The 27,664-nt window shown below is 42.2% G+C and overlaps 1 protein-coding gene across 2 annotated transcripts; it reads left to right on the forward strand.

The window, feature by feature from the left end:
• Positions 1-1,893: 1,893 nt before the first annotated feature.
• Positions 1,894-17,095, forward strand: LOC136423824 (protein amalgam-like). 2 transcript variants are annotated; one of them, XM_066412165.1, is made up of 8 exons: positions 1,894-2,088; positions 11,571-11,755; positions 12,992-13,127; positions 13,487-13,762; positions 13,937-13,990; positions 14,355-14,444; positions 14,910-15,211; positions 15,979-17,095. In XM_066412165.1, the coding sequence occupies exons 1-7, from the start codon at positions 2,025-2,027 to the stop codon at positions 15,203-15,205; spliced, it is 1,101 nt and encodes a 366-aa protein (XP_066268262.1). In that variant the 5' UTR covers positions 1,894-2,024; the 3' UTR covers positions 15,206-15,211; positions 15,979-17,095. The 2 variants fall into 2 exon arrangements, with proteins under 2 accessions (XP_066268262.1, XP_066268261.1); XM_066412164.1 differs by having other exon boundaries at positions 1,897-2,088; positions 15,967-17,095.
• The last annotated feature ends 10,569 nt before the right edge of the window (positions 17,096-27,664 follow it).

The following is a 27,664-nucleotide window of genomic DNA, read 5'->3' on the forward strand; positions in this document are numbered from 1 at the left end:
CTGTCAATTAAGATCAACCCAGACTGGGGTATCTAACGAACCGTCCCTTCAGGTTCAGAACCAGCTGTGATGTTTTTGACGACACCTGAAGAAATCGCGTGCATGTCTGTCACGCTACTGCGTTCCATCGTCTTAGTCGTTGTCCATAGAAAAGGTTTCCAGGTAAAGCATGTACTAGAGATTAGGCAGTATGACTGCAATAAAGCGTTTTACAAGTTTTCAGTCCGACAAACAAAAGCGTACGGGATACATCTTGTTCACTGTAGAAATCGATTATTTAGTGTACAACTTTAGCATACAACTGATTTGTTCAATCATTTGGCGTCACGAATGAAGATTGAAGATCATCCATTCTTACGGTATACCCGTTTTAATGTTATCCCTCCCCTCCTTGTATTTTGCTTTGATATCTGCCGCCATATCCTGATATCTATTTAAAAAGATTACGCAACGAAAGCCTTACAGTGTTTGAGAAGATAACATTTATTGTGTATTGTGTTGTTGCAACTCAAAGAATGTCAAAGATAACAGTCATGTGTAATAAAGTTTCTCCAGAACACCAGGGAATATCGATTAGTAGTTTTACCGTCAAATAACCCTTACAATGCCCTCTATTTAAGGGGCTAGAAGCTCAGGCTCAAACTTCCTCAAACAATACTAGGAAAGTTTCCGAAAATGATTTCATCAGGTTGGTAGAAGATGGGGTATTGGAGCTTTCTTTGTACGCAACCCGTAAAGCTGAAACGTCAGCAGGTGAGACTCTGTGATACTGTTGTGTAAAAAGAAAACTCCAAATCCAATAGTAGGAATTGACTTGAAGACATGAAATTCTAAGAAACTCCCCCTGAAAGAATGAATGGAATGACCCTGATGACATTATTGGGGCAGCGACTGGAAAGTTTTGGATTAAACGAATTCCTGAACGGTGAATGTAGAGCGTGGGAGGGCTGGCCGGATGACGTCATCGATTACGTAATCATCCAAAAATCTACAGCGTGAAAAAATCTTTTGATCCCTCCAAAGGCCAGGGATAAAATATTGAACCAATGAGGTTAAAATTCCTTGATCGAACTAAAGCAGTGAAGGAATGAAAGAATGGTAGATGAGTGAATGAATAAAATCAATGCAATCAACAATAAACTTGTAGTGGCTGAAACAAGGAATGACTCTGACAAAAGACAGATTGAAATTCTACCCTTTTCTCACAAGTATTAATGGTTGTTAGTTTGTCGCAAATTAAAAAGAAATGAAATAGATGAATGAATGAATGAATGAATGAGCGAACGAACAAAAGAAAGGATCAATGTTAGATAAGCGAATGAGAGAGTGAGTGAGCGAGTGAGTGAGTGAGTGAGTGAGTGAGTGAGTGAGTGAGTGAGTGAGTGAGTAAATGAATGGAAAATCTGAGAAATCCTTGTTTCCGAACTGCACAAAAAAAGTTTTAAAAAAAAAAACGTTTCCCACAATCCACAACTTGCAAAAAAAGAAAGAGTTGAGTGTGCATTTCTGACATCCCGACTGAAACCTGCGCCAGGCTATCCAATTAGGCTAACTCGCCGCGCCTATTCGGAAATCCGAATAATTAGCTATTTCATATGCAGTTTACATTGCCGGGGGGTACAATAAGAAGACAATTAGAAGAACGACAACGCACTCAATCGCACAACAATTGTTGGAGCGTGTTCTGAATACATTTATTTACAAACCAACTTTTGTGAATACAGAAAAAAAGCTTATGCGTCATTATAAACAGCGCTTTCTTTACATATATTTGCTTTCAATCACTTTCTACAAACAATTGAAATTCTGTTTATCGCTTTTGAGTGTTTTTTGAGATCATTGAAATGATAAACCTCACCTGGAAGAGAGATTATAATCAGTAGTGTATCCAGGTGTATCGGTGTCTCTCCCCCCAGGCTACACGCTAACCGCCCCAGTGCGCCTTCCGCCCAGCAGCCAGACGGCACAGAACAAAGAACCACCGCCAGGTTTCGTGTTCAGCAGCGGGCCGACATCACACCAACATGGCAGGCGCTCTGTTCGCGGGATTGTGCCTGATTCTGTCCTGTTTTCTCGGTGGAAGCTTAGGTGAGTGTGGTTCCAAGTTTATCTGAGATTCTGTGCCGCCGTGGCGTGATTTTGGGAGCGTTTTTTGGCGAACAAGTTCGGATAGCTGAGTGGTGTGGGGAGGGAAAATTATGCTGTCAGAAACGGAGGATTCGGTTTAAACCATATGTTTGCAGTATGGAGGTTTCAATCTGAGTTAAACAGTCCAGTTTTATGTCTGTAAAACTCAGTCAACACGTGTATTTTGTGACTAGACGGAATGCTACATTTGTGTCCAGCTGGTTTGTAACGTTACAGAAAATGTACATGTGTCAATGTCCCCGGTAGTAGCCTCGATACCGGCCGGCTTAGGATACCGCTCCCTCCGATAGATGTCCCGTAGTATAGTCTAGCCGCCATCATGGCCTACATAAAATCGCCATTTATTGTTGCGCATAAAAACCATGATGGTATCCAGGATATGTGTCAAGGAAAAGCCTATCAGAGTGTGAAATAATGTCCCTGACAAGGCTGGCAGCGAGGCTTTGGCCCTCAGGCAAATTTTTAACCGCCAAGTCTGTAACTGTTACATGTGTATTGTCACGTGTACTTGGCCATCACATAACCGCAATCCTTCAAACAATGTCCCAGAGGAACCACCCTTTTTCTCTTTCATGGTCTTTTGTTGTAATATTTGGATTAGAGCCAGCACAGGGGAATAAAAGATGCAACAAGACCTGGATAATTTGGCTGCTCAAATTTTGTTTGGTGTTTGATAGCCTCTACCAGGCCCCGCAGATGGCTGGAAAAATAGTAGAAATTGGCCAAATGGAGTGAATAGTATGCTAAGGGAGTCGGCTACGGAGAGAGGGTCCAATATCCTATCTCAAAGAAGCATGTTATCCCTCTATTTGGCCAATTTCTACAATTTTTCCAGCGACCTGTGGAGCCTGGTAGAGGCTAGGTGTTTGCCATCATTCAATCAGAACCTCCTCGCATCAATGAAACCAGAGTGAGTGTCAAATACATGAACTTCTTTTGTTAATTTAAGGGAAGACCGCAGAAATTCCATGTTTACAGAAAGCGTGTGAGTCACCCATATCACGGATGCTTGAGATTGTTTGTGTTCTCGGTCGGTCGTATTTCGACATTCCACTCACTGATGTCTGTTTTTGTTACCTTCAAATGGGGAAGTGAAGAAAGAAGGACTTCAACTGTTTTGGAGATTTTCCAAAAATTTCCTGTCTTTCACCTTTATTTGTAACACTATTTTTCTCTCTTGGAGGTTGTTTTTTTGTAGTAAATCTCGCCCTAAAGTACATTTTCTGTGTTACAAATTTTGCGTTTTTGATATGTTTTTATAACACCCAGAAAAATATTTCTCTGATGACTGTCAGTGGTAAAGAATTTTACTGTAAAATAAGGAAGTCAAATTTTCAGTGTGCAAAGGAAATGATGATGATGCCATTCATTGCTCTTCAAAATCATCTTGACAATACACATCTGTTTTCTATGGCCTAGAAATCAGTCTTGTCAGCTTTAGTCCGCTTACAACGGCCGAGCTATTCAGAGTGGATTATGGACTATGTTTTCTTGGTCTGTTATTCCGATTTCAAGATAATACAGGTAAGGGCTGTCTCCAGGACCCGTCCGTCCGTCCCGGGATGGAAATTTTGCTTGTTGTGACCGGAAAAAATTCACCTTGTCTGTCAAAAAAAATCTGTACTTCATCATGACATGAAATTGAAAAAAGTGTATTTTTGTGAAATGACAGATTTAACACAGAAAATTAACAACATGGGGCTCCCAAACATTAAGTGGGACAGAAAGAAATGTCAAGCTGGAGACAACCCTGATACAGGTGTACAAATATACAAGTGCAGAAAATCTAGTTGTGTATGCAAAGATCAATTCATGAATCACCTGTCCTAATATTTTAATATCCCCAAAGGATTTTGATGTCCTGTCCCTTAGGGACAGTAATGGTAATTCCATGACTGGTCCTGTCACACTAAATAATGTACATATTGAAATGACTGATTCATAAGACAAATAGCATCAGATACAGGAACAACTCAATGCAAATGTACCTAAATCATAGTCTCTACCAGACTGACTACACTGGCTAATGAGGAGAATGATTTGCCAGAGGAGTTTAGCTACCAAAGGGGTTATGTAACTTTATTGTGGACAGTTACCCTCTTTTTTTTTTGCCGAAATTTATGATCTGACCCCAGTAGGAAGGCCAGGTGGAGGCTACATAAACGTAGCCTTACCATTTATGTTAGCCTCCAACCAGGCCCAATGGATTGCAAAGACTGTATCCAACTGGAAGAAGAAACTTGTGCCCTCCCCCCCGAAAAATTAAAAAAATTGAACCTTCTGTTGCAAAACGTACTTCCTCTGCCAATTTGATACGGTATTGATGCAACCTATAGATCTGCTTGGAGATTAGATTTATGTAGCCTTACCGTGGACTGACTCTCCTGGCCAATTATTCCCTTTTATGCCTAATTTTATGATCCATACCCCTGTAGGAAGGCCTGGTGGAGGCTATGTAACATAAATGTAACCTGACCGTGGACTGACTCTCCTGGCCAATTATTCCCTTTTTTGCCAAGTTTTATGATCCATACCCCCATAGGAAGGCCTGGTGGAGGCTACATAAATGTAACCTGACCGTGGACTGACTCCCCTTGCCAATTATTCCCTTTTTTGCTGATTTTCATGATCCGTACCCCTTTAGCAATAGCCTGAGTGTCATCCTGTTTCAGTTCCAGGCTCTGCCTTTACAAAAACAAAGGTAAAGCCTGGAACTGAAACAGGATGACACTCAGGCTACTGTAGTAAGGCCTGGTGGAGGCTAGGCTACATGAATCACTAGGCAGAACTGATTGTTTACATGGACTTAAGGTCCTACAAGCTTGAAGTGGCAACTAGAGGATTGGGTTCCAGAGGCTTTTGTGTCCTCAGTGTGTACATGTGTAATCATGTTGACAACTAAGTACATGTCCTGGATACTGTGACCTCAAGGCCAGAGGGAAACGTGTTGTCTAGTCAAGACAAGTCAAGTCAAACTTTCAAAGCCTTTATTTTACTTCAATGGCTTAGTAAGTTACTGTAAAAGGGAAAATGTTGGCAGGAATTTTATTTCGTGGCAGGGAGAAAATGGAGTGTTGTTTGCAGTGGTTTTAAGTTTGCGGTTGAAACAAGGGGGTAGGCGGGCATGAGACAGAATTACTTTTACTTCCTTTATAGTTTATGCAAGGAGGTCATATGAGTAATGTAGTATAAATTGTTCCTGAGAGACATAAGATTGGATTACGTCTTAACTCCTTTTCTGTTGACGTCGCTTATTTTTGTAGTTTCCCACACTTTATAGTGAAGGAATGTAGTAGTAGTAAATGGTTTATTGATAAAAAAACACATGAGAAAAAACGGCATTGCAGTATAGAGACTGAATTGCGCCGCAGCTTACAATCACGTATACAGTAAAGTCGACACGATCAGAGTACTATGTACAACAGACGATAACAGTTCATATGTCCAAATGATCGTTGACTAATACAATTAAAAGCTAGATTTCAGTTCGACATTACTACTAAAAGCAAGGTTAATGTCCAGCCGGAGTAACAGATCAGAGTTTTTGTCCGCCAAGGAGTTGCGCCAGCGCAGGTTTGGCACTCGTGGTGTATTGTTTAGTACCCCTGGCTTGAGAGTACTGGAGTGAGTTCCTCAACAGTCTGCCGTGCTGTTCACCTCGAGTCGGAGGTAGCCAGGAACAGAAACGTGGCGATTGTCTCACTTTGTTTGCAAAGTTCACGCAGAGGTCGTGTCTGCGGTCAGAAAGAGTTTGCAGATTTAATCCTCTCAGTGTGTCCGTATACGAGGTATACTGGCGACCCAATATGATCTTACAGGCACGTTTCTGAACGCGTTCCAGTCTGTTGATTTGGCTGTTGTTGAGGGCGGCGTTCCAAACTGGGGCTGCATACTCAAGGAGCGGTCGAACATACCCGCAATAGATGGCCGTCAGGTCCTCTGTCGGAAGGCCAGCTCGGCGCAATCGGCACAGCAGAAAGAGGCGCTTGCTCCCCTTTGATACCATACTGTCCACTTGTGAGTCCCATCCCAGGTCGGACTGGATCTGAAGTCCAAGAAGTCTGGCTTGTGTTACTACGGTGAGTGCTTAGCCTCCCAATGTAAGGACTGGGGGAGGTGGGGGTCGTTGCATAAAGCAAAACTGTAGAACTTTGCACAAAATCTTGGGATTCAGCAGCATATGGTTTCTCTCTGACCAGTCGTCTAACTCGTGTAAGTTGTTCTGCATGGTTGAAGGTGAGTAGACCGGTCGGATTTCCCCCAGGTTTAGATCATCGACATACTTCCAGTAGTCGCTGTTTAGTGTCCCAGCATCGTTGATCATGGCCAAGAAGATAATTTTTGATTATTGAAATTTTAGCAATGGTTTTGTGTTCACGGCATACAGTGAGTATGTTACTATAGCATTACTGCCAACACTCCATTTTCTCCCTACCGCGAAATTGAATCACCACGGTGATTTACAGTAATGTCTGGCATTTAAGAGTGTTTACCACTGGGGTCAAATTTTCCCAGTGGCATGGGGTGAGAAAACTGTAGACAGCAGAAAATGGCAATTTTTTACCAAGGATTTAAAGGAACACAGACGACCCCCATTTTATGTCCCTTCTGAAAGACGGTGCAGCCCCAACCGAGATGCCCTTCCCAGATTTGAACCAAGGGTTCCATAGTTATCAACTAATTGGAACAAGGAGCTCAATGGTGAGGCTGCTACCAGTACCAGTTGAGCTACAGTAGCAGCCTCACAATTGAGCTCCTGGTTCCAATTAGTTTATAACTATGGAACCCTCGGTTCAATCCTGGGAAGGTCTTCTCGGTTGGGGTTGCACCGTCTTTCAGAAGGGACATAACATGGGGGTACCATGCTCAAGGAGGTGCCTCTAGCACGCTAAAGGGATGGGCTTGCAACCCCTCCCTGTAAAAATATATCCTGCAACAGAAACAACAAGGAAACTTGCTGCCCTATGTGCCACTTGAGGCACTAGGTCTGAACAAATGAAGGAACCCCTGCCTAGATGATTAGTGATCCTTCCCTTCAAACCTTCCTTGATGTTAAGGAACTAACAGTTCATGTCCATGAAGGTCAACACATGATTTACCCCAAACAAAGAGTCTGTAAAGTCATATTACTCACACTTAAAATCACATGACTGTATGTCTGTCTGGGACTTGTCAACTTCAGATGCTATCTTAGGGGTTATTCCATTAAAATCTGGGGGTGTAGATCCCCTCTATCAAACGGCTTTTCATATCATATATTTTGTTCTGTATGATGTATCAAGTTGATCTTGCACCCCATCCACCACGTTCATTTTGAAAAAAAAATTGCACAAGAAAAATTTAGGACCTATTAAGAAATGATCTCAATGACTGGATGGCAGGTACACCTCTCAACTGTTATTCACCTGTTCGTCATACATGTAAATCTAATTGTAGTGTTTTGGCATGACTAACAAACAAGAGTTTGGCATGACTAATAAACTAAAATCCCCTGACACTTACTTATGTGAATCACTAACCAGTCTCTGTACCTGTTTTTATAACCGTTATAAAGTGAGAAATAGGGGAAATAGCTGTAATGATAATAGAGGTGGGGCAGAGGACTATCATTAGCATCTTCCTTTTGTCTCTTCTGCTTTTTTTGTGTGTCCCCAGAGATATGGAGCTACTAATTATGTACACTGGAATTACCAGTACTTGTGCAGCTCCTAATTTGTAAAAACTTGATGATCTTTCTGGAGAGTTTACAGGGGGATTAAGGATTTCAAATAGGGTCTGCATAGGGTGTATTTCGTTACATAACCAGCTTGTAAGTTGTATTACCCAAAATGTGGTGTTTTTTTCTTCATCAAACCACATTTACTAGTGATTATATTGCACTACAGTTAATTGCAGAGCTTTACTATCTTTTTTTCTGGTGTTTTTCCCTTGAAGATCTTTTGCATATTTAACTTTTACAAAATTTCAAATGAGCAATTCCTGGGAAAAAATTTAGGCAAGATTGTCAGACATTTCAAATATGTCATTTCTTTCTATCAATCTTTCTAAATCCTGTTTCTGTCAAGTTGTCATCTATTCGTCATCTGAACTGAAAGGCTTGAGTAGGTACTTACAATGGAGGCAGTTGGGTTTAATTAGGAGGTGTGATTATGCGGACAATGCTGCTGAATTGGGGGAATCTTGCCGCGGGGATGCGCGGGCGTTAATTTGGGTCACAGGTGGTCCCACGTGGGGTGTAACGGCTGTTCTAACAGACAATAGAACGTGTTGTCCCACTCGCCCTTCGTCTATCGTGATTTGGCGGCTTTTTGTAGCCTCTACCAGGCCCCGCAGATGGCTGAAAAAATAGTAGAAATTGGCCAAATAAATAGAGTGAATAGTATATATATGCTAAAGGAGTCGGCTACGGAGAGAGGGTCCAATATGCCATCAAGCTGTACCCCTATAGCAGACTAACATCTCTTGCATATTTTTCTGTCTATTTGGCCAATTTTTTTTGAGCCTGGTAGAGGCTAGGCTTTTTAGCCAACTTCCTGCATGAGTACCATCCTCTGGATCCGTGGTTATTATTAGCGAAAAGCATTGAGCCAGCGGTCATGACTGAGTATGGTACTCTGGCTACATGAAACTACTACTGGGTGCCAAAGATTACCCTGGCCGCAGAATGCCCTTCTGCCCCAAAGAGATCCCGCCAAACCACAGTAGACATGGTAGACTGGATGCCAGGGTAGTCAAACCTCTGCACTTCTGAACTTTCTCACTGCTGCCAAACAACAATCCAAGGACATAGAACATCCGTTGGTCATAGGCAGAAGGCTAAGGAGTTATCGTAGGGGTAACCTGGTTTGCTTTGCTGAAAACGTGAGCCATGGCAAGTCTACACCAGACCCTTTAATGGCCTGACTAAATCGCGCTACTAGCGGCCAGCCGACAGTTAGGCGCAGTTTACATTACGTTTTTCGCGTCAGCGGCGAAATTTCCCGCTGTCGGGAGGCCGCTGTCGCGACGTCTCTAGACACACCGCCCGGAAATCTGACAGACACCTGCGGTGCTTGCATTTCGCCATCTTGTAGAAAGTATCGGGCGTAAGCATAACAAAAGCAAGAAACAAAATTGTATGATTGTACAACGGTAGATGGCATCTCCCCGCCCGTATTAAACTACAATGCAAAGCCTTGTTTATGTGTAGATATTCCATGCTTATCACTCGTAAATATGGGGAGGGGGGCACAAGTACGATAAATATATCCGCGGGGAAATGAATGCACGGCACAAAAGTCGCCGCGGATCCCGCGAATCTTTCTCTCTATATATATATACCGGGATCTAAGTAGACTTACAGTATGCTAATCAACGCGTGCTTTATGCTAATCGTCGAAACACTGACTCCCGCTGATGCGAGCCCGACGTATTCTCTTTAGACGGAGTTTGAAGTTGACGGGGACTCCCGCTGTGCTGACGGGCGACGGCTTCGAAGCTGACGGGAGAAAATTTGTTGACAGCGGGACTACGTTGACGGGAATTGTCTTTACACGGGGTTCCCGCTGTCGCCAGTGGCGCTGACGGCAAAAGTATAATGTAAAGAGAGCCTTACTCTTGGGGGAATGGGTCATTAACCCCAGCCAAGGAGAGATTGTGTAAACACAGGCTAGACTCTTTATAACCTTGCTGGAAATTACACAGATAACAAGCCAAAGGGCTTAGCCGGCTGGGAAGTATAGTTTGCAACCTCAAACTGTACTCCAACTGGCTAACTCTTCTGGCTTATTATCTGTCTGTTTCGCCAATGTCTACTATTTTTCCAGCGACCTATGGAGCCTGGTAGAGACTATGGCAAGGCCACATTCCACTCCTGGCTATTAAAAAAGAATTATCCCTCACAGTGAGGAATTCTGAGGATGGGTGCTTTACCTTTTTGTTTTCAACTACAGACAGTCAGTATCAACTACATTTAGCCCGCAACTTTTTTTCCTTTGATTTGTAGATGGCACAGAAAAATGTCTGCTTTTCTTCAATTCCCACCGAAGTCTGGAGTAGATAGTTCACTACAAACAAGTTCGTTAGTTGACAAACTTTGATGTGTTTGTCCTTGGCATACCCGTCCCCGTGAGAAGCGACCATGTGTGTCCCTGTGGGAGCCGACACTAAATGATTTAAGGTTCCACCTTTATGGACAGCATTCCTGACCTTTGTAGTTGGTTGGTGTGTAAACTCCTTAGTCTTGGGGTTAGTTCATGAAGCAGTTTGATTGGGTACCTTGCTTTTCTAGGTATTAATGATAATAGACGCGCAAGATGATGTTTCACTTGAACCGCTTTAATTTTCAGATTTTGTAACCTATGTTACTATGTATGACTGTGTGGTTATATTGTTCTCAGTGTCAACACTTTCAATGGTTCATGCAATAATCCACTAAATACTAAATAGGTATAAAAAATTTTGTTGACTTATGAATCTGGAAAATGTACACTTATGTATAATCATTGCAATACCTTTTTTTCATTTAGACCTTCCTTGGTAACATCCTTTACTATCGATTCCTTCCCTACAATTGTATGTTTTTATGTTTTTTAGACTCTAATTAGTCAAAGGAAAGTTTGAATTTCTTACATGCAAAAGAAACATTTTTGTGCTGAATCTTTATTTGCTGCATTCTATAGATTCCTCTCACTCTTCAAGCTTGCACACCTACATTTGTATGTCTTATAGGCTTGAGTCACCAAAACTGAAATATGTATCGCTGCAGGCAAAAGAAGCGAACATTTTTGTCATCTGTAAATAGAACTGTTGATGTTTCACCCCAGAGTTTGTGTTGACTGATTGCAACATAAATCCGGGATCACTCTGAGGCATTGACGCCAAACTGAGTCATTGTGTACCAAGACAGGAAAAGGATTTGTTGATGTTGTTTTTGTGAAAAAAAATGTACTGACTTAATTCTGGCAGGATTTTCTGTAAGAATTCCCGTGTAAGTAGATTATACTGATAGAAACTGTAGTACATGTACTAAAGAATTGTTTCTACTGTGAACTTAAAAAAATGCAAAATCTCAGTGAAATCAAGTCTCCACAAAAATGAATCTATTCATGTTGTGGTAATGTAAGTAAGTTGGTTGTGTTGTGTTGTGTTGCTGTTTCTACACAGCGCAACACATTTTATCTCAAACTGTCCCTTCAAGCAGTTCTATGATTACTATTGTAAAGGAGCCACCAAATTCCATCCTAATGTCTTTGTAACTGTTTTAATGGCAGTTGAATGTGCTGTTTTCCTCACCTGCTGCCCCTTCCTTCACCAGCGAGCCTGGTAATGTGTCTGCGGCAGTTGGCGTGGCTATAATGGCAGTTAGAACACTGCGAAGATCTTCTTTCCCCTTCTACAGCAAAATTCACAGAAATAAATTGACTGTTTTCTTTTCCCCACAGCGGCCCCTTCGTTCACCAGTGAACCCGGGAACGTGACAGCGGAGGTTGGCGGAACCGCTCTACTTGAATGGCAGATGAACGATGACGGCGCCTCGCAGTTATTTGAGATCTGGAGAAAACTGCCCAGCGCCGGACTCATCCAACGGGCATCCGGGGGTGATGCTGAACCGTTTGCAGGCTATGAAGTCAGTTCGGTTTTTAGATTTTAAGACTTTGCACACAACCAATATATTTACTTGCCAACAAATAGATCTACTCTAGTCATTAACTATGATGACTGGGCAAACCTGCTTGGACTGGGATACAAACTTAATCCAAGGAGGTTTTTTTATATAAGACCTCCTTGCTTAGACCCCGCTCACACTCAAAAAGTTTAATTGCGATTGAATCGATCTGATCGCGATGGAACGCAAAAAACTTTTGCGTTCACACTGCTTTTCGCCAAGTGGATTAAAGTACACCGTGATCCGATTACGATTGAAGCACGTTGCGTTTCACAGAAGTATACTATGTGACGCTCGTTTGAGGTCATAGGTTGAGGTCAAAGGTTTGGCATCACCTCGCTACAAAATGGCAGGAGTCCACCTCTTTTGATGATTTTGTATCTCTGTAGCCGTTCTGTAGCCGTGGAAGGGAGAGCAATCGGCGGGCTACAATCGTGAGAAGGCATGAACGATGAAGGCTTTTGTATATTGGCCTAGCTGTAGTACAGGTAATGAACGCGGCAAGAGCTGTATGTTGTAGGACCTCCCACTCCGGGAACCAGCCGAAATCCCTGCCAATCGCGATGGAATGAATCGTAGTTGCGTTCACACTCAAAATTTGATAGGATTGGATTGGATTGATCCTCCCCAAACTACCGCCGGGAGGTGGATACAAACAATCGGGATTGGATCAATCGAATTGCGATAGGGAGGGTTCACACTGAAAAAATCAATGGCGATCGGATCGATTCAATCGCAATTATACTCCAATCGCAATTAAACTTTTTGAGTGTGAACGGGGTATTAGTCACATTTGAGACCAAATCTTTCTCACTGCAGCGCCCCCTAGCAGTAGGAAGTAGAACTACCAAAAAGCAGGACTAAAAGTTGGCCTGTTGATATCTCTTTGTTTTGCAATGAACCTTGTTAACCATTCATTTACCAACTGGATAGATCTATTTACAGAGTTTTTACCATCTACATTTCCCTATTCCATACACTTAAGTACTGTGGAAAAATTCATTTTCCTAAATGCAACTAGACAAACCTTCCATCGAGAAACATATCTGTTCTTTTATTACTACTATAGCTGACAAGTTGTATTTTGTATCTGTCCAACATGTTTTGTTACATGGCCTGTACTTAGCCCAGTGTGGCAAAAATGTGCAATAAAGGTCTTCATTCATTCATTAAACACCTTTGTTTGAACAATTACAGGGAAAATTCGAGATCGAAGGTGTTGCAACCCTGAAGATTCTGAATTTGAACAAAGAAGACGCAGGTCAATATGAGTTCCAGGCCACCTACGATGATTCAACGGTCTTGGACTCCATTGCAACACTTATTGTGAGCTGTAAGTTCAAGTTTATATACTGTTATAATGCTGATAGCTGTAACCTGTATTATCATTTATCTGTGTGTGAAATGCCCTATGTTCTGATACACCTATGTTCTGACACCCCTCTGTTCCAAAACCCCAGTTACAACAGCACCACACTTGGATAGACAGTCTTTGGCATCAAGTGCAGAATAAGTTGCATCATATCTTGACTTACCAGTAATATTTCAAGCTTGTAGATATCCTGAAGAAGATTTCACACCATTACCAGTAGACTAGCCCTGTATGGTCCAAGGGCTAAAGAAACGGAGATGGGCACCGCCTATACACCAAAAAATTATTGTGGGAAAGATTTTAATTTTTTAACTTTTCAGACCAGCCTACCATAACCGATGTGACGGCCTCGCCTGCCTCCAACGTGATGGAGGGTGATGACCTGACGCTGACATGTGCAGCTGACGGAGTCCCCGCCCCAACGTACACGTGGACGAAAAGCGACGGAAGCCCTCTCGGCACGGCCGTTGCTGACACAGCTGCGGGAACCCTCACTTTCACTAATATTTCGCGAGATGCGACGGGAAGTTACACGTGTTCTGCAGATAATGGAGTTGGGGATGCACAGACACAAGACATCGCTGTTGCTGTTTCATGTGAGTGCATAGACAGTAGGCATGTATTTCCTGGTAAAATGATTTGTGAAAATTGACAGAATGCAGATGTACTACCCTACTGTACTTCTTCTTGTTTGATTTCACAATGAAATTGAAATAAATAAAATGAAATCATCTTTCACAATTAATTCTAACACATGTTTATTATTTCAGATCCTACAACCGCTGCCCCAACAACACCTACACCAAATGTCACCATGAAAATGAGTGAGTACTAAAACAATATCTCTCTTGTTCACTAAGCCAATGATTATTTGGGCACAATTAGGCCACATCAAGTAAATCTTATGGATGACATCAGCACATGCTTTGATTTTTGCCTGATTTAAAACAAGAAACAAGACATTTTGTTCCACTCTGAAGATGGTCAACATGACAAGAAAATACTAACATAGGAAAATATGCCTCGATTGTACTTGTAGGACATCTTTCTCCCAACTAATCTCCAAGCAGATGTATTGGTGGTAATGACAGTATCCAAAGGGCAAAGCAGTATTTGGATACTGTCATTGTTTAAAGCTAGTGAAGATGCAATGTTTGTCTATAATGACAAACATGTGGTGTTTTCCAGCTGATGCCCCCACCCCTGCACCAAGTGCTGAGCCCAAGCCAACAGGAGGCATGAAGACCAGTGGGAAACCTGGGGGGAGAGGTCGAGGTGGTAGGTGTTGTTTTATTTTGTTCGTTCATTTGTTTGTTCATTCATTCGTTCAGACCTTTGTAGTGCCTAGTGGCACATAGGGCAGCAAGTTTCTTTGCTGTTTTAGTAGCAGGGTATATTTTTACAGGAAAGAGGTTGTTAGCCCTTCCCTTTTAACTTGCACCTCCTTGAGCATGGGATCCCCATTTTACCACCCTTCCAAAAGACAGATGCAGCCCCACCTGAGGTGTCCTTCCCTGTATTGAACCAACACATTTACCAACTAATCTTATGTGCTAGAGGCACCTCATCGAGCACGGGACCCCATTTTACATCTCTTCCAAAAGGGTTAAACTATAGATGTAAAAAGGGACAGGAATGTTTTGATATGGCTTTCCACTGCAGGTGGTTGCCTGGTTTGACTGTACTCTTGCTTGCCTCATGGATACATGCTGTACTAATATAAGTTCTGGCTTATGCTTTCAGCAAAACCACAAAAGGGTGGACTTGGCACCGGAGCTATCGTGGGTATCGTGCTGGGCCTCCTTGCATTGTTCATCACCATCGCGGTCGGTGCGTACTGTGCATCAAAGAGATTCGGCCCACAGCAGGAGAAGAAGCCTGACGTTGTGACCTTCACCAAGGCGGAGGAGAACGAAGCAGAACCGCTGAAGAACAAGGATCCCGAAAACCCGCCCGAGAAATCAGACGACAAGGATACCTCCATTATAAAGAACGGAGAGATGGAGGATGTGCCATTGAAGAATGCAGAGGAAGCTTGATAACAGGTAAAGAGGTTTAGATGGATCTGGCAGACATAGCCTGATAAATCAAGCTTCTTGTAGCCTCACTAGTCAGGCCCCTAGAAGCTTGATGGCCAACATTTCTTAGCCAGGAGATTAGCTTGATAACAGGTAAAGAGGTTCAGATGGATCTGTCAGATGCCATGTCATTGTGAACAGGGCTGGAAATACCAAATACATTATGCAAGTCAATGCGAATGTTAGGTACTCAGCAAGCAGAGGAATGCGTCCGGCTGTTTTTTTTTATGTTGGGACTTATATTTTGTCCTGTTTTCTTTATGTCGCCAACACACACTGAAACCAGCTGGACATTTCTCTGCTTGGAAAGCAGATGTTGGGCACTACGGACCTTTACTAACTCGGTCCATGGCTAATCATACCAACTGGGCTCAATGCCCTGGTCAACTTGGCCCTGACCCTGACCCTGACCCTTGCTGAGTTGACCATGGGGTTGGGCAGAGTTGACTGGCTGAGTTGGTAAAGGGCCAAATCGTCCTAGTCCTGGTGGTCAGTGCAGGTAAATTGGAGTTGTGCAGCTATTTATGATGCCTCAATAACTTGCAACAACCTGTTCAGGAAACATGTTATCAGTGTTTGTGGATCTTTGTTTTCTTTATAAAAATACAATCATTTTTTACTAACCTTTAAGATTTTGCGTCATCATATTGTCAAGATTTTTCCTAATTCATTTGTACATGTTTTTTTGTTCCTAACTTTTGCAAAACTTCTTGTCTTCGTAGGTGGCTGATCAGTTGTTGCAGTCATGAATAAGTCTGGATATTTTGCTGCTAGCAGAACAGAACAGAACAGCCTAGCCTTCTCACAGCAGGGTCGTCTCCAGATACTGTTGAATCTGGACACTATATTTTACATCTGTTATATGTACACTTTTAGCATTTTTAGAATGTGTAGTTGAGAACTTAGATACTCAAGAAGAGGCCACTTTTTTTGTTTTATAAAAGAATATGTGTCTCACAAGAAGTGCTCGAATTTTATAGGCTGAGGATATATTTTGGGATTGTCTGAAGTAATTTTGATAAACTAACACTAGAAAGGAATAAGTGACTTAACTGCTGGCGGTGCCTTCTTGATGGACATTAGGGTTCTTTTGATACAACAAACAGATAACTTTGGTTGTGCAAAAAGATCCTAATATCCGTTCATTTACCAACCCAATGAGACTATTCATGGATGCCTTCTTGACTACTCGAAGTATTAGATTTGAAATGTCAGTTTGAAGAAAAAAGGTAAATACACATAAGGCCCTATTGAAGTTTGTTTCACACAAATTCTACTTTTGGGAGAAAGGTTTTTCAAAGTTCTTTAGGTGTTCAGGTGAAGTTGTATACTATTATTATCTTTCAATGGAGCTGAAATGTTTTGTCTAATCTACAAGTACTTCTTTTGCCACTACTGTTTTGGAATTGCACAGCTAAAGAAAATGGATGTCTAGATGTTAGATAAGTTACCAGGCCATGGAAGAAAGCTTTTGTAACAGGTTTTGGGGTTTGTTGCTGGGGCCTCTTTTGCCACTACTGTTTATGATATTGTATAGCTAAAAAAATGGATGTATTGATGTTAGATAAGTCACAAAGCTTTTGTAACATGTTTTGGGGTCTATTGTCGTTGCTATGTGGGTATAGCTATCAATGCAAATGTTATAATTACTAATACGTCATATTGCCTTAACAATATGTGACATGTATATGTGGAAAGTTTTATAGCTTCGTAGGCATTGTTCTTGTACTTATTTTTTAGCTAGTGTGAGTCCTCGCATTTTGTACGTTGCTTTCACCATGTTGTTGCCTCATGTGACATTGTTTGTCTCGCCTATCTTGCCAGGAAGGTAAAAATACAATTAAAAACCCATCACTGGTGTTTTGTAGTTTATTCCAGTTGAATGATTGATGCATTTAAGCCTTCAAGCTTTTAGTTCATGACTTCTACATACACAGAAATACAGTAGTTCAAATTGTAGAAGATTAAATCATCTAAAATCATCAGTAGTGGTGTAAGAAAGGTTTTAGACCCCCCCCCATTATTTTGAATTCTGTCTGTGTTTGAATCATAGAAATTGGCCAAATAGACGGATAACATGCCAGAGAAGTTAGTTTGCTATAGAGGTTACAGTTTGAAATATTGGACCCTCTCTCTGTAGCCGACTCCATTAGCATACTATTCACTCTATTTGTCCAATTTCTACTATTTTCTAGGCATTCGGGGGGCCTGGTAGAGGCTAGTGAGTCCCAATATACACAATGCAGTGTTAACATACATCCTCAGCTGCTATTTTTGCCTGTTGGGCTGGAATAGTGGAAAGGCAGTGCTGGTAGAGGGGTGAAGCCTGCTATCCCTGTCTTGACTAAGGTGAGAAGTTTGCTGAAGCCAATCCGAATTGTTGCAGCAGCGCCACTCGCCGACTTAAAACAGAAATGCAGCTATGTTGGTGATAACCACTGAAAACCATCATGTAGCAGCGCCCCCTGTCGGATGTATGGACATGACAGCTAATTCAACAGCAGCAGGATAAGCCAGTCACGTGGTAAGTGTCCACCACTACCTCAACAGCAGCATCGATTACGTACTCGCAATTGGAAGTATTTGGATAGCGCTATCATGCACCAAACAATGCACACACAAAAAAGGGCATCAAGTGTACAAAATCAGCCCAGTTTTTCTGTTATTCTGTTTTCACATACCTTGACGATCGCACACAATGGTGAGAACACAGTCTCATCGGTAGACAGAAATGCAAGGTTGATAAGGATCATAAAAGCAATAAGGATAAGGCAGCTTTCCTGAACTGATGTCTAGCTAGTAGTAGTGCGTGAAAATTCGCTAGCGCAGGCGTTTTGTACTCTCCAAGCAGAGGTCTGGATCCGGCTTGTGTTGGACGTCATTTGAAGACGTTTTGTCGGGCTTTCTGTTGTGTCAGTTTTTCTTAGTATACATTGGCCATCTCTGTTGGGAGAGTAGGCGTTTTCAGCCAAGCACACCGGGTCACTCCTACTCTTCTCGGATAAGTGTGTTGGGTGCAGAAGTTTTACTCCTTAGGCTAAAGACCGTTGGAGCGTCTTCGCACTCGGGATTGAATTTTCTTCAACTTGACTAGGTAACAAAAGAGGCAGGAATGCCAACCTTCAACCAGATGTTTCAGTGACGTCATTTACATCCCCTGCACACGTGAACGTTTAGACGGACGTTAGATTCATTGTTTTTAGAATACGTCAGGGGCAAGTTTAAACACGATTTTAGAGTCAGCAGCGGCTTCATATCCTCTCTCTCTACTGTCAATCAAAACGCAACCTTCGTCATCAACTCTTTGCAAGCGTATCTGTACCACGTAATAACTGGCAAAGGTAACGCACGTCTTGTTGTAACACAAAGCAGTGTACAATGCGTAGGAACAAGGTACATGCACGTAAGGAAATGGTTCATTTGATCCATCGCATATATCAGTGAGGCACCCCTACTTTTCACCGGGGTTCCCTAAAACATAATTTTAAGCAGGGTTTGGCTCGGTGACGAGGGAGACATAGAGATAAAAACAGAAAAGCGTGACGTAGAAAACGATCGTAAAATACTGAGCCAATCCTACTTGAAGATTATAGTCCTTTACGGTGCTCTAGGTGCTGCTCTCTTTTGAAACTTGAGGTCGATGACCTGACGTCTCTTTGTAGAAATGCTACTCTCCAAGCAGAGGTTGGTGATGAAGATTGTGACCTTCTTATCATATATACGCCTCGTTTTCTTTCCGGCAAGTGGGACCGGCGGAAAGAAAATGACAAGAAGGATACTATCTTCTTCACCAACCTCTGCTTGGAGAGTTAAGACCTACAACCTCTTGTTACCAGTATTGGGTGTATTCTGGTTCAGAACTGTGCTGGGCTGGACGAAATCTAAATCTTGTGGTCCAATACATTGATTACAACAGCTCACCATCGGACCACTGTAATTTATTTATTGAGGTTCACCACATTTGTGGAAGGGTAGACATATTAGCCTCTACTAGGCCCCGCGGATGGCTGGAAAAATAGTAGAAATTGACCAAATAGCGTGAATACTTATAGTATGCTACGGGAGTCGGCTATGGATAGAGGGTCCAATATCCTATCCACGAGGTCGGAAACTGTAACTTCTACAGCGGGCTAACTTCTCTGGTATGTTATCCGTCTATTTGACCAGTTTCTAAAATTTTTCCAGCGACCCTCTGGAGCCTGGTAGAGGCTAAGACATATAACAGGTGACTATCATCCTTTCAAAATGTCAACCCGGACAAGGTTTGAACCACTCACACAGGGGAGTTTAATTCCGTGAGCATACACTAAACAACCTGTCACATCTAACATTTGCACATCTTACCCCATGCGTAGTCATGACATACGGATACCCGTGCCACACTTAGTGACAACGAGTCCCACTCTACTATAGGTCCAGAAAATATGACGTCATTGAAGATTGTGATTCATCTGATTTCTTTAATTCGTAAGATAACATCCTGTTCTGTTATCAAAGAACAACCAGACGCGTGTGTTTGTGAAGGTTAGACATCCAGGAAAACAATATTAAAAGACAATTCATCTCAACAACTGGATGATATTCGGAAATTATTTCCGGGTTTTCAAGTGACATCCGTCGTTCTTTTTCACTCGAATATGATAAGGACGCTGACTCATAACTGTCATATGACTGTGACGAGTTAGTGTCATGTTCAACCAGTTTTCTCCGGTTATGTCCTGTGTACTACTATCGGCTCTGCCAGTTCATTCTAGTGACGCTGAAGTATTATTTGGTGCTGATAATGCATTCAGACAACATTTCATTGAAAACTTATTCCAGAAAAAGGTATGATGTGTCAAACAAACTAGTATACTGTGACGTCTCAGACAATGTGCACAACCTTTGGTATAACTAGATCAACAACATCGAATATCCTGTACGTCATTTCTCCACGAACATCGATGACGTATGTACAAAATACCAGGATTATCGAGACAAGAGAGTATCTGAACTGATGTCGTGTTTCGCCATTATTGTCTACTAGTTCTTTGCACAGTACTTCTATAAATATGCGTCTTTTCAATGTGTTAATACACCAATCTAGGGCACTGCCCTTGAATATTTCTATAAATACTTTTTCTGATCCAGAGGCAAGCGCTGAATAGATTGATGAAGAAAGGAAGAAACGTTTTTTTTTATCCAAAGACGAGCGAGTAAGCGCAAAGGTTTAACTGTCGTTAGGTGGTAAATTTGATAAACAAAATCAAATGAATATGTAGTATTGCCAGTTGCGGAGGTCCACCTGCTGCGTTATAACGTTACAGGGATGCAACATAGATCAATTGATATTTTGATAGCCAAGTGTGAAGATGCAAAAATATGGAAGATATGCGTCATGCTACTTCAGATGATACCTTCGCTGGGCTTCATGAGTGTCTACTTGTCCATCGAAACGTCAGACAATGGAAAAGGGTGTGTAGGATATAAAAAGCTTTGGAACAAATGTATGGTAGATGTGATATTATGAATGGACTAGAATGGTTAGTATCCGCCTCTATTTCTCTCCGTCGAAAAAAGCCTGGAATTCGCCCATGTTTTCTGAATAGTACAGGTACTGGATAGGGCTATTATCACTTTGGGATCGAAAAGGAGAGAAAATATGGATGTATGAAAAACAACAAATGGCGGAAAACATGATACCATGAATGGACTAGCCTGGCATGTATCCACCCCTATTTTCTCTCCGTTGAAACTGGTTTGATTCTGGACAGGACTACGGTACTAGACAGAAATATCGTGGACAGAAAATAAAGATAGAAACAGTGCGAAAATAGGGATTGACACAGAGGGAAAATAGGAATAGACCAGGTAGCAAATGGACGGTAGATTTGATACCATGAATGGAACGCACGCCCGCTTGCTCTGTAGTAATACATAATTTGTTCATTCACGGAAGTTGGAGGCTGGGGTAGGGGGTTTACAGTAACTCCGATACCCACTCTTTAACACCTGTATATTACAAAAATTCAAGTCAACACTCCTTTTCTCCCATAGACACATCTTAAATTCATAAAGATGTAGAAAAAAACCTCATTATCCCCTTTGTCACACGTTTATATATGGAACTGTGGAATAGAGCAGTTAACATTCAATTGCGATCATACATCTAAAAATCATTTCTAAAAATGTAGAAGTATCGACGCCATTTTGAATTAAATGTCAAATATACGTCCGACTGTATACAAGTCATCGGGTTTTCGTTCTTTTTTGTACTTTCGAAGACCTAAACCTCACTAGCCCCATCCGAGCCTCCAGATGAGGCCTTCCACCCTTCTTTTTGGCATGACGTCACCTTTTTCTGTGCGAACCACCTGCCGGAACCCGTCCCTGGGGACATAGGTCATGACGTCAGCACCGTCTCCACCAACCAGCGGGCCAGGGGCGGCCTCAGGGGGCCTCTCGTGACGTCATATCCACCTGCGCGCTGATTGGCTGTTGGGGCACCCCTCCTCCGCACCATTACGCCGGGAAGAGGAGTCGGGGATAGTGCATTGATGCAATAGGAGGAAATCCAACCAAGATTGTATCAAAAATCAGCTTCAAGTGCAGTCCATCTTATTTGGTTGTTGAGCTTGATTAGGTTCCTGGCATGGTTGGGGCAAAAACTGATCATTAATGAAATAATTGTAACGATTCTTATATTTGTCATATTAGGTTTACTGGATCTTGTCAACGTTATATTGAATGTTTCATTGTTAGTCTTAGAAACAAACAATATGTACATTGTGTACAATCTGTACTAGTAGTATTAATTACTCTTATTACCTTCGTCAAGAAAGTCATATTATGCGCAGCGTTTATCTGCGTGCGCGCTCGCTTGTTCGTGAGTGTGTGCGTGTGAGTGTATTGGTCACCAGGGTATACTTTTACCTGTAGCGGTTGCTAGCCCTTCCCCTTTGACATGCTCGAGGCACCTCATCGAACACGGAACCCCCATTTTACATCCCTTCTGAAAGACGGGTGCAGCCCCAACCGAGATGTCCTGTCTCAGAATTGAACCGGGGTCTCCCAGTTACCAACTAATTGGAATCAGGAGCTCAACTGTGTATGTGAGGCTGCTACCAGTTAAGCTACTGGGATATCCCTTGTATTACCAAGTAATCAACGCAAATAACTGTAAGAGAACATAAAAGAACTGCGTGGGTTCATCATAGTGCGTGTGACCTACGTTTGTCTATTTCATCTTAAACTGAAAATAATCCTATTTCTAAGAAAGCCTCAAGAGAAATGGGTTAACTCCAAATGAATGCAGTTATCATTTCGTGGACATATCAAGCAAGTGCATAATATCACCAGTAAAAGTTGGATTTCAAACCTAACATAACGCTGAAGTAGACCATAACGTGTTCAAAGCAAAAACAGACATACCGTCAAATTTGGACTCAACAACCACTCAAGGGGGAAATGGTTGCTGAGAACAGGTGGTTGCTGAGGACAGGGTGGGATTAGCTATATAGATATGAACTGTTTAAATGTGGCTTGTGACTGGAAGTGGCTGCCTACTGCTAGGGTCACATTTCCTAACTGGGGCCCGGCCGGGCTGTTTGCCGAAACGAAAAATCAAAGTGTGTGTCAATAAATTTGCACAAGCTATGGTCTTAGATAATATTGGGTACGTTTTGTGTTTTTGTTGTCTTTTATATCATACTTTTCGGCCTCAAAGACTGCCCGGCCGGGCCCCGGATTGGACATGTGACCCTAGCATACGTCAGCTGGTTGCCTGACCAGGTTTGACAGAAAAAATTGTCGTTGATTATTGTTTAACAACTCTGTTCATCCGGTAACATTTTTTTCGCACGTGGAGGTGACACTTATCCTAACTTGATGAAAAAGCAGGAAAGATGATTGATGAAAACGTTTCATTAAGAGGTTTTGGCAAATCACTTAAATGCACTTCTTTATCGACGAAGGACTCAATAGTTCTAGAAGAAAGCAACAATACCTCATTGCAAAAAGGCTCAAAACCATTTCAAGAAAGATGACCGTTACATTCTCTCCGCTTTAAAAATACAGATCCCGGTTGGGGCGTTCATACTTATCTTTGTTTGCATACATTTGGTGAAAAAAGGCATTTCATTTTCTGTTACCTGCAATGTAACATTTCATTGAACATGTACCCCCTCGGACCTATCCCCCTTAGCGAGCTCTATGAGTCGGGCTATTTTTCCAATGGCATAACAGTATTATTTCAGGGCGGCTTCCATTGCACTCGGTTTCTGGTGGTCCGGTCTCAATCTGTATCTGTATCTGTATCTATATAGCCGGTACAACCGCCATTCGGCGTAACACACCAGCTTCGCAGGCACGCGGCGCGGAGGCAGCTGGTCATATTACACCGAACGGTCTGTTACACCTAGTCTTTGCATATCTGGCTGTAACCGTTCTTTAAAGCTACTTAGTGAAGATGAAAACCGAATGCAATTAAATGAGTGCAATAAAACTGATATGCCATTAGAAAAATAGCCTGACTCAACGTTTGGGGCTTGGAGGTCGGTGAAAAAGGTACATGTAAGAAAATAAAAAACCTCTGTTCAAAACATAACCGTTTGAGCTTTTGTGCCGTCGACTGAATGCGTTGACCACGCGGGACTCCAGTGTTCTATTTGTGTTAAAGGAATGGGCGGTGACTTTCTAAAAAATCCAGAATGAAGTACCAGCAAAAACGTCATTTGGAAGCCTGTAAAAAGGCCGTACGCCGAAACGCCAAACGCCAAACGCCGTACCAAAAGGCTCAACAAAAGCCATGTCTCGGTAGTGTGGCAATCTCTGTTTAAGCGCTTATTACAGAAGCCTATCCATTAGTGGGCGAGGCTTTTACCCGGTGAAACAGAGAGCGCACTCCGCGGCTTTATGAATTATTGAGACCCCTCTGATGCCTGTACAATGTACCCCACGGGACGGGGGTCGCGATGCTCGTTAAAATGACTGGCGCTCAATCGTCGGAATATGTCAGCGGTGGCTTGTGGTGGGGGGACAGCGGCCACAGCAGCGAAAAGCCGCGGTTCACAGCATCGGTCACGACCTCCGTGAACTTTGAACTACGTTGGATAGCAATCTTGGCGAACGTTGACCTCCGTTTAATCGCAAACTCTCAGTGACCTCCGACCTTCGTTTCACAACAATCTTGGTGACCTCCGACCCTTATTTCACACAAATCATGTTGACCCCGACATCCCTTTCACAGCAATCTTGTTGACCTATCTTTCACAGCATTCTTCCAGTTGACCTCTCTTTCACAGCAATCTTGTTGACCTCCCTTTCATAGTAATCTTAGTGACCTTCAACCTCTGACGTAGCAACTTTCACAACACATCTGACAACCTCCTACAACCATACGTACATAGCGAGCATGACGACGTCAAAAATCAATTTCATTACAATTCTTGCTTCCTTTCTACTTTCGATCACCGTATCAACACGTAAACAACTCCGTTGTCAATTCATATTTCAAATCCCATATGTACCAACTTTGGGTTTCCTAAAAGGGGGAGTAGTGTAACAGTGTGTTTCAAGCGGTCCTTTTAGCATTGGGTTTATGCGCTGGCGGCCCGGGTTCGATTCCCGCGAGCCAGGAGACTGTATTACTCTCAGCTTGCGTTTCAGTGCACAACACGCCCACACACGAATTAGGATCCACGCCAAGACCCATTGGAGCTTGATTGGTCCGTCCGTTCTATATTGCCATTTGGCGAGAAAAATAGCGCAGTAACAGTAGAAGGTAGTCTATTCCTGCACGACCCTGACATTCGCCAAAAAAGCAGTTACTCAAAGACCCTGACATTGGTTCACGCCTGCGCGCGTGTGTGTCTATGCGCCATTCCCAATCATTCATCCTGACAAACATATCGCACCTGAAGTTACCTAAGAGACTGTTCGACGTCGTTTTGATATCCGATGTACAGATTTTCAACCTGTCAACATAAATATATCGCAAAATTTGTATGCAATCAAAATTAAAAGCCAAGTTCGATCTTCAGCTACGGTTTCTATTCATGCTATTTCCTACAATGTCTACAGTTTGTGTTCGTTGCGTTTAGAGCTTTGCGATGCATGTAGCTAGTGCTGTGACTAAAAGACGGAACATTCACTATTTTCAGACACTAGTATAACGTTGAAAGCTTCTCTAAGGTGGCCTTACGCAAATCTCCAAGCAGATGTAAAGGACTTGTTCAGTCTTTTGTGACTTTTCCTGCGTTTCTACGCCTCTCTCACTTTAGTGTCTCTCCGTAGCGGGAGTTGAATAGAAAAATTAAGATTAAAAGCGCACATCACAAACGCAGAAAAGGACACAAAAGAGGGAAAGGGCCCTTAAAACAAAACAAGCCCGACCGATATGCCTGCTTGAGACCAGTGTTACGAAATGTTTCATCTCGCAGAACCAAATCAGTTCATCGAATGAATCAATCGTGTCGCCAAAGGAAGTACTTGCTTTATCATATTTACTTTATTCACCTTAATGACGTAAAGATGTACATTTCAGCAAAACGGCAAAGATTGATATAATTCAAGATGATCCTTTGAGCTAGACGTGCAAAAGGTAGGTGTGACAGGTGCGCCACGTGCCTGTGAAGCTGGTCTGTTACGCCGAAGGGCGGTTATAGCACTTATACCGGCTATCATACTGATACAGATACTTTCAACCTGTTACAGTATATGTTTTTGTGTTCGCCTGTATGTGTAAGAATATCACTACATGTGTATAGATTTATTATGATTTTAATGATGTAATTCAGATCTGTATCTCAAGTCGTTATATTCTATCTTAACTCATACCTAATGACCTCATCGAAAAACGACCTGCAGGTCGATTTGAGCTTCTCATGAATAAACATAGTTCAAACAAATACAAACATGTACAGCACGTACGTTGTAACATTAAACAACAGAAAATAATACATGACGTACCATCAGTAATAGATAAGTACAAAAACAGCACAACGCTAAATAGCGGAATAGACAGAGTAGAATAGAGTTACAAATCACATAGGTCGCCTTTTCTTGGTGGTGTGTACATTTCCCAGGAGTGTATTACATCATTTCTTTAATTGAAATGATATGGAGGACGTAACGTTACATATGCACATGCCAACAGTCGTCCAAATATATAACATACTGTATTCTCATTCCAGACTGACAATGACTTTGGATGTATCATATTCTAAAGAAAATGGCGTATGACAGCATTTTCTATAAGATGGATACAATAGCGGTATGATAACTAGGAATTTAGAAACGATAGAATACCGGATTTTGGTTTATAGATTTTATATAGATGAATTACAGAAAGGCGCAAAGAACTGTCTGTATTCGAAATTTCGAAACGATAATTATAAGATTGCAGAAAACCTCACCCCAAACAACAAAAACGTCGACAACGACAAGAACATTTCACGGTCCCCCTACAATTGTAGGAATGGTAGATCGATCATTTCCATTCCCCCCTGCAATCTTTCCAGGTCCACTCCTAGGTGTAGTACTACATCGTTACCTAAAACGTTTTTCAAACAGGATCCTGGGTAATTTCTAACTTAGGGAACGTTGTAACGAATGGATTTGTGTCAAAGAAAATGAATGCAAAACTAAGGCGATATTGGCCAATCAAATTCGGCCATATGTCGACAGTTGATGTGCAGAGAATCCACCAGGGAGTATTTTCATGTCGTCTGTCTTTTCGTTCCATATTGGAAGATACAATTGACTGCTCCACCCTCCCTTTTTGTACATTCCTGTACTTCATTCGTACTATATATCATATGGTAATCAAAGACGGTCCTATCTGGAGGCTGACCACAAAGCAAGTGCGATCACCACAATATAAACATAAGTGCCAGATCTAAACAGATATAACGGCATGTTAAGGGTATTGTCAGGGCTACTAAGAATCGTTACTTTGCTAGACTTCGGCGTAACATTTCATCATGGGTTTTTGTCTTTAGCACCCCTGCTATTCCATTCAAACATTCCATTGTAGCCTGGTTGAAAAAAAAGCAAACAACACACTTAATCAACGAAACACGGTGTTAGCGATCAAAGTTCACATTTTTATAGTTACATGTACTTCTAAGTCTTACAAGTTGTGAAATTGCAACTACAGCCAAACTTGGTTGGGTAATCACCTGGCGAAGCCACCCGCAGGCAACCACCTCCAGCCAGGCAACTTTAAAACGGCCCTGTCCATTTTTTCAAAGTAACCACCTGTCCTCGGTAACCATCTTCCCAAAGTCTCTTTATTCGTTGTGGAGTCCAGGTTTGACTTTGTTTCAAATCGCCACATTTTTTTTAAATCTTTCATTCTGCTCCGAATTGCGTAACGAAGAGATTCACGCCGACATCCGGCTCAAACCGGAAGTGACGCCACCACCCCCAGTCCGCGTGCGT

Source organism: Branchiostoma lanceolatum, chromosome 18 (genome assembly GCF_035083965.1).
Source record: "Branchiostoma lanceolatum isolate klBraLanc5 chromosome 18, klBraLanc5.hap2, whole genome shotgun sequence".
Lineage (NCBI taxonomy): Eukaryota > Metazoa > Chordata > Leptocardii > Amphioxiformes > Branchiostomatidae > Branchiostoma > Branchiostoma lanceolatum.

Coding starts and splice junctions, on each gene's coding strand:
- LOC136423824 (XM_066412165.1), top strand. CDS start 2,025: ATGGCAGGCGCTCTGTTCGCGGGATTGTGCCTGATTCTGTCCTGTTTT. Junction 11,756..12,991: donor AACCGTTTGCAGGCTATGAA/GTCAGTTCGGTT, acceptor GAACAATTACAG/GGAAAATTCGAGATCGAAGG. Junction 13,991..14,354: donor AAATGTCACCATGAAAATGA/GTGAGTACTAAA, acceptor GGTGTTTTCCAG/CTGATGCCCCCACCCCTGCA.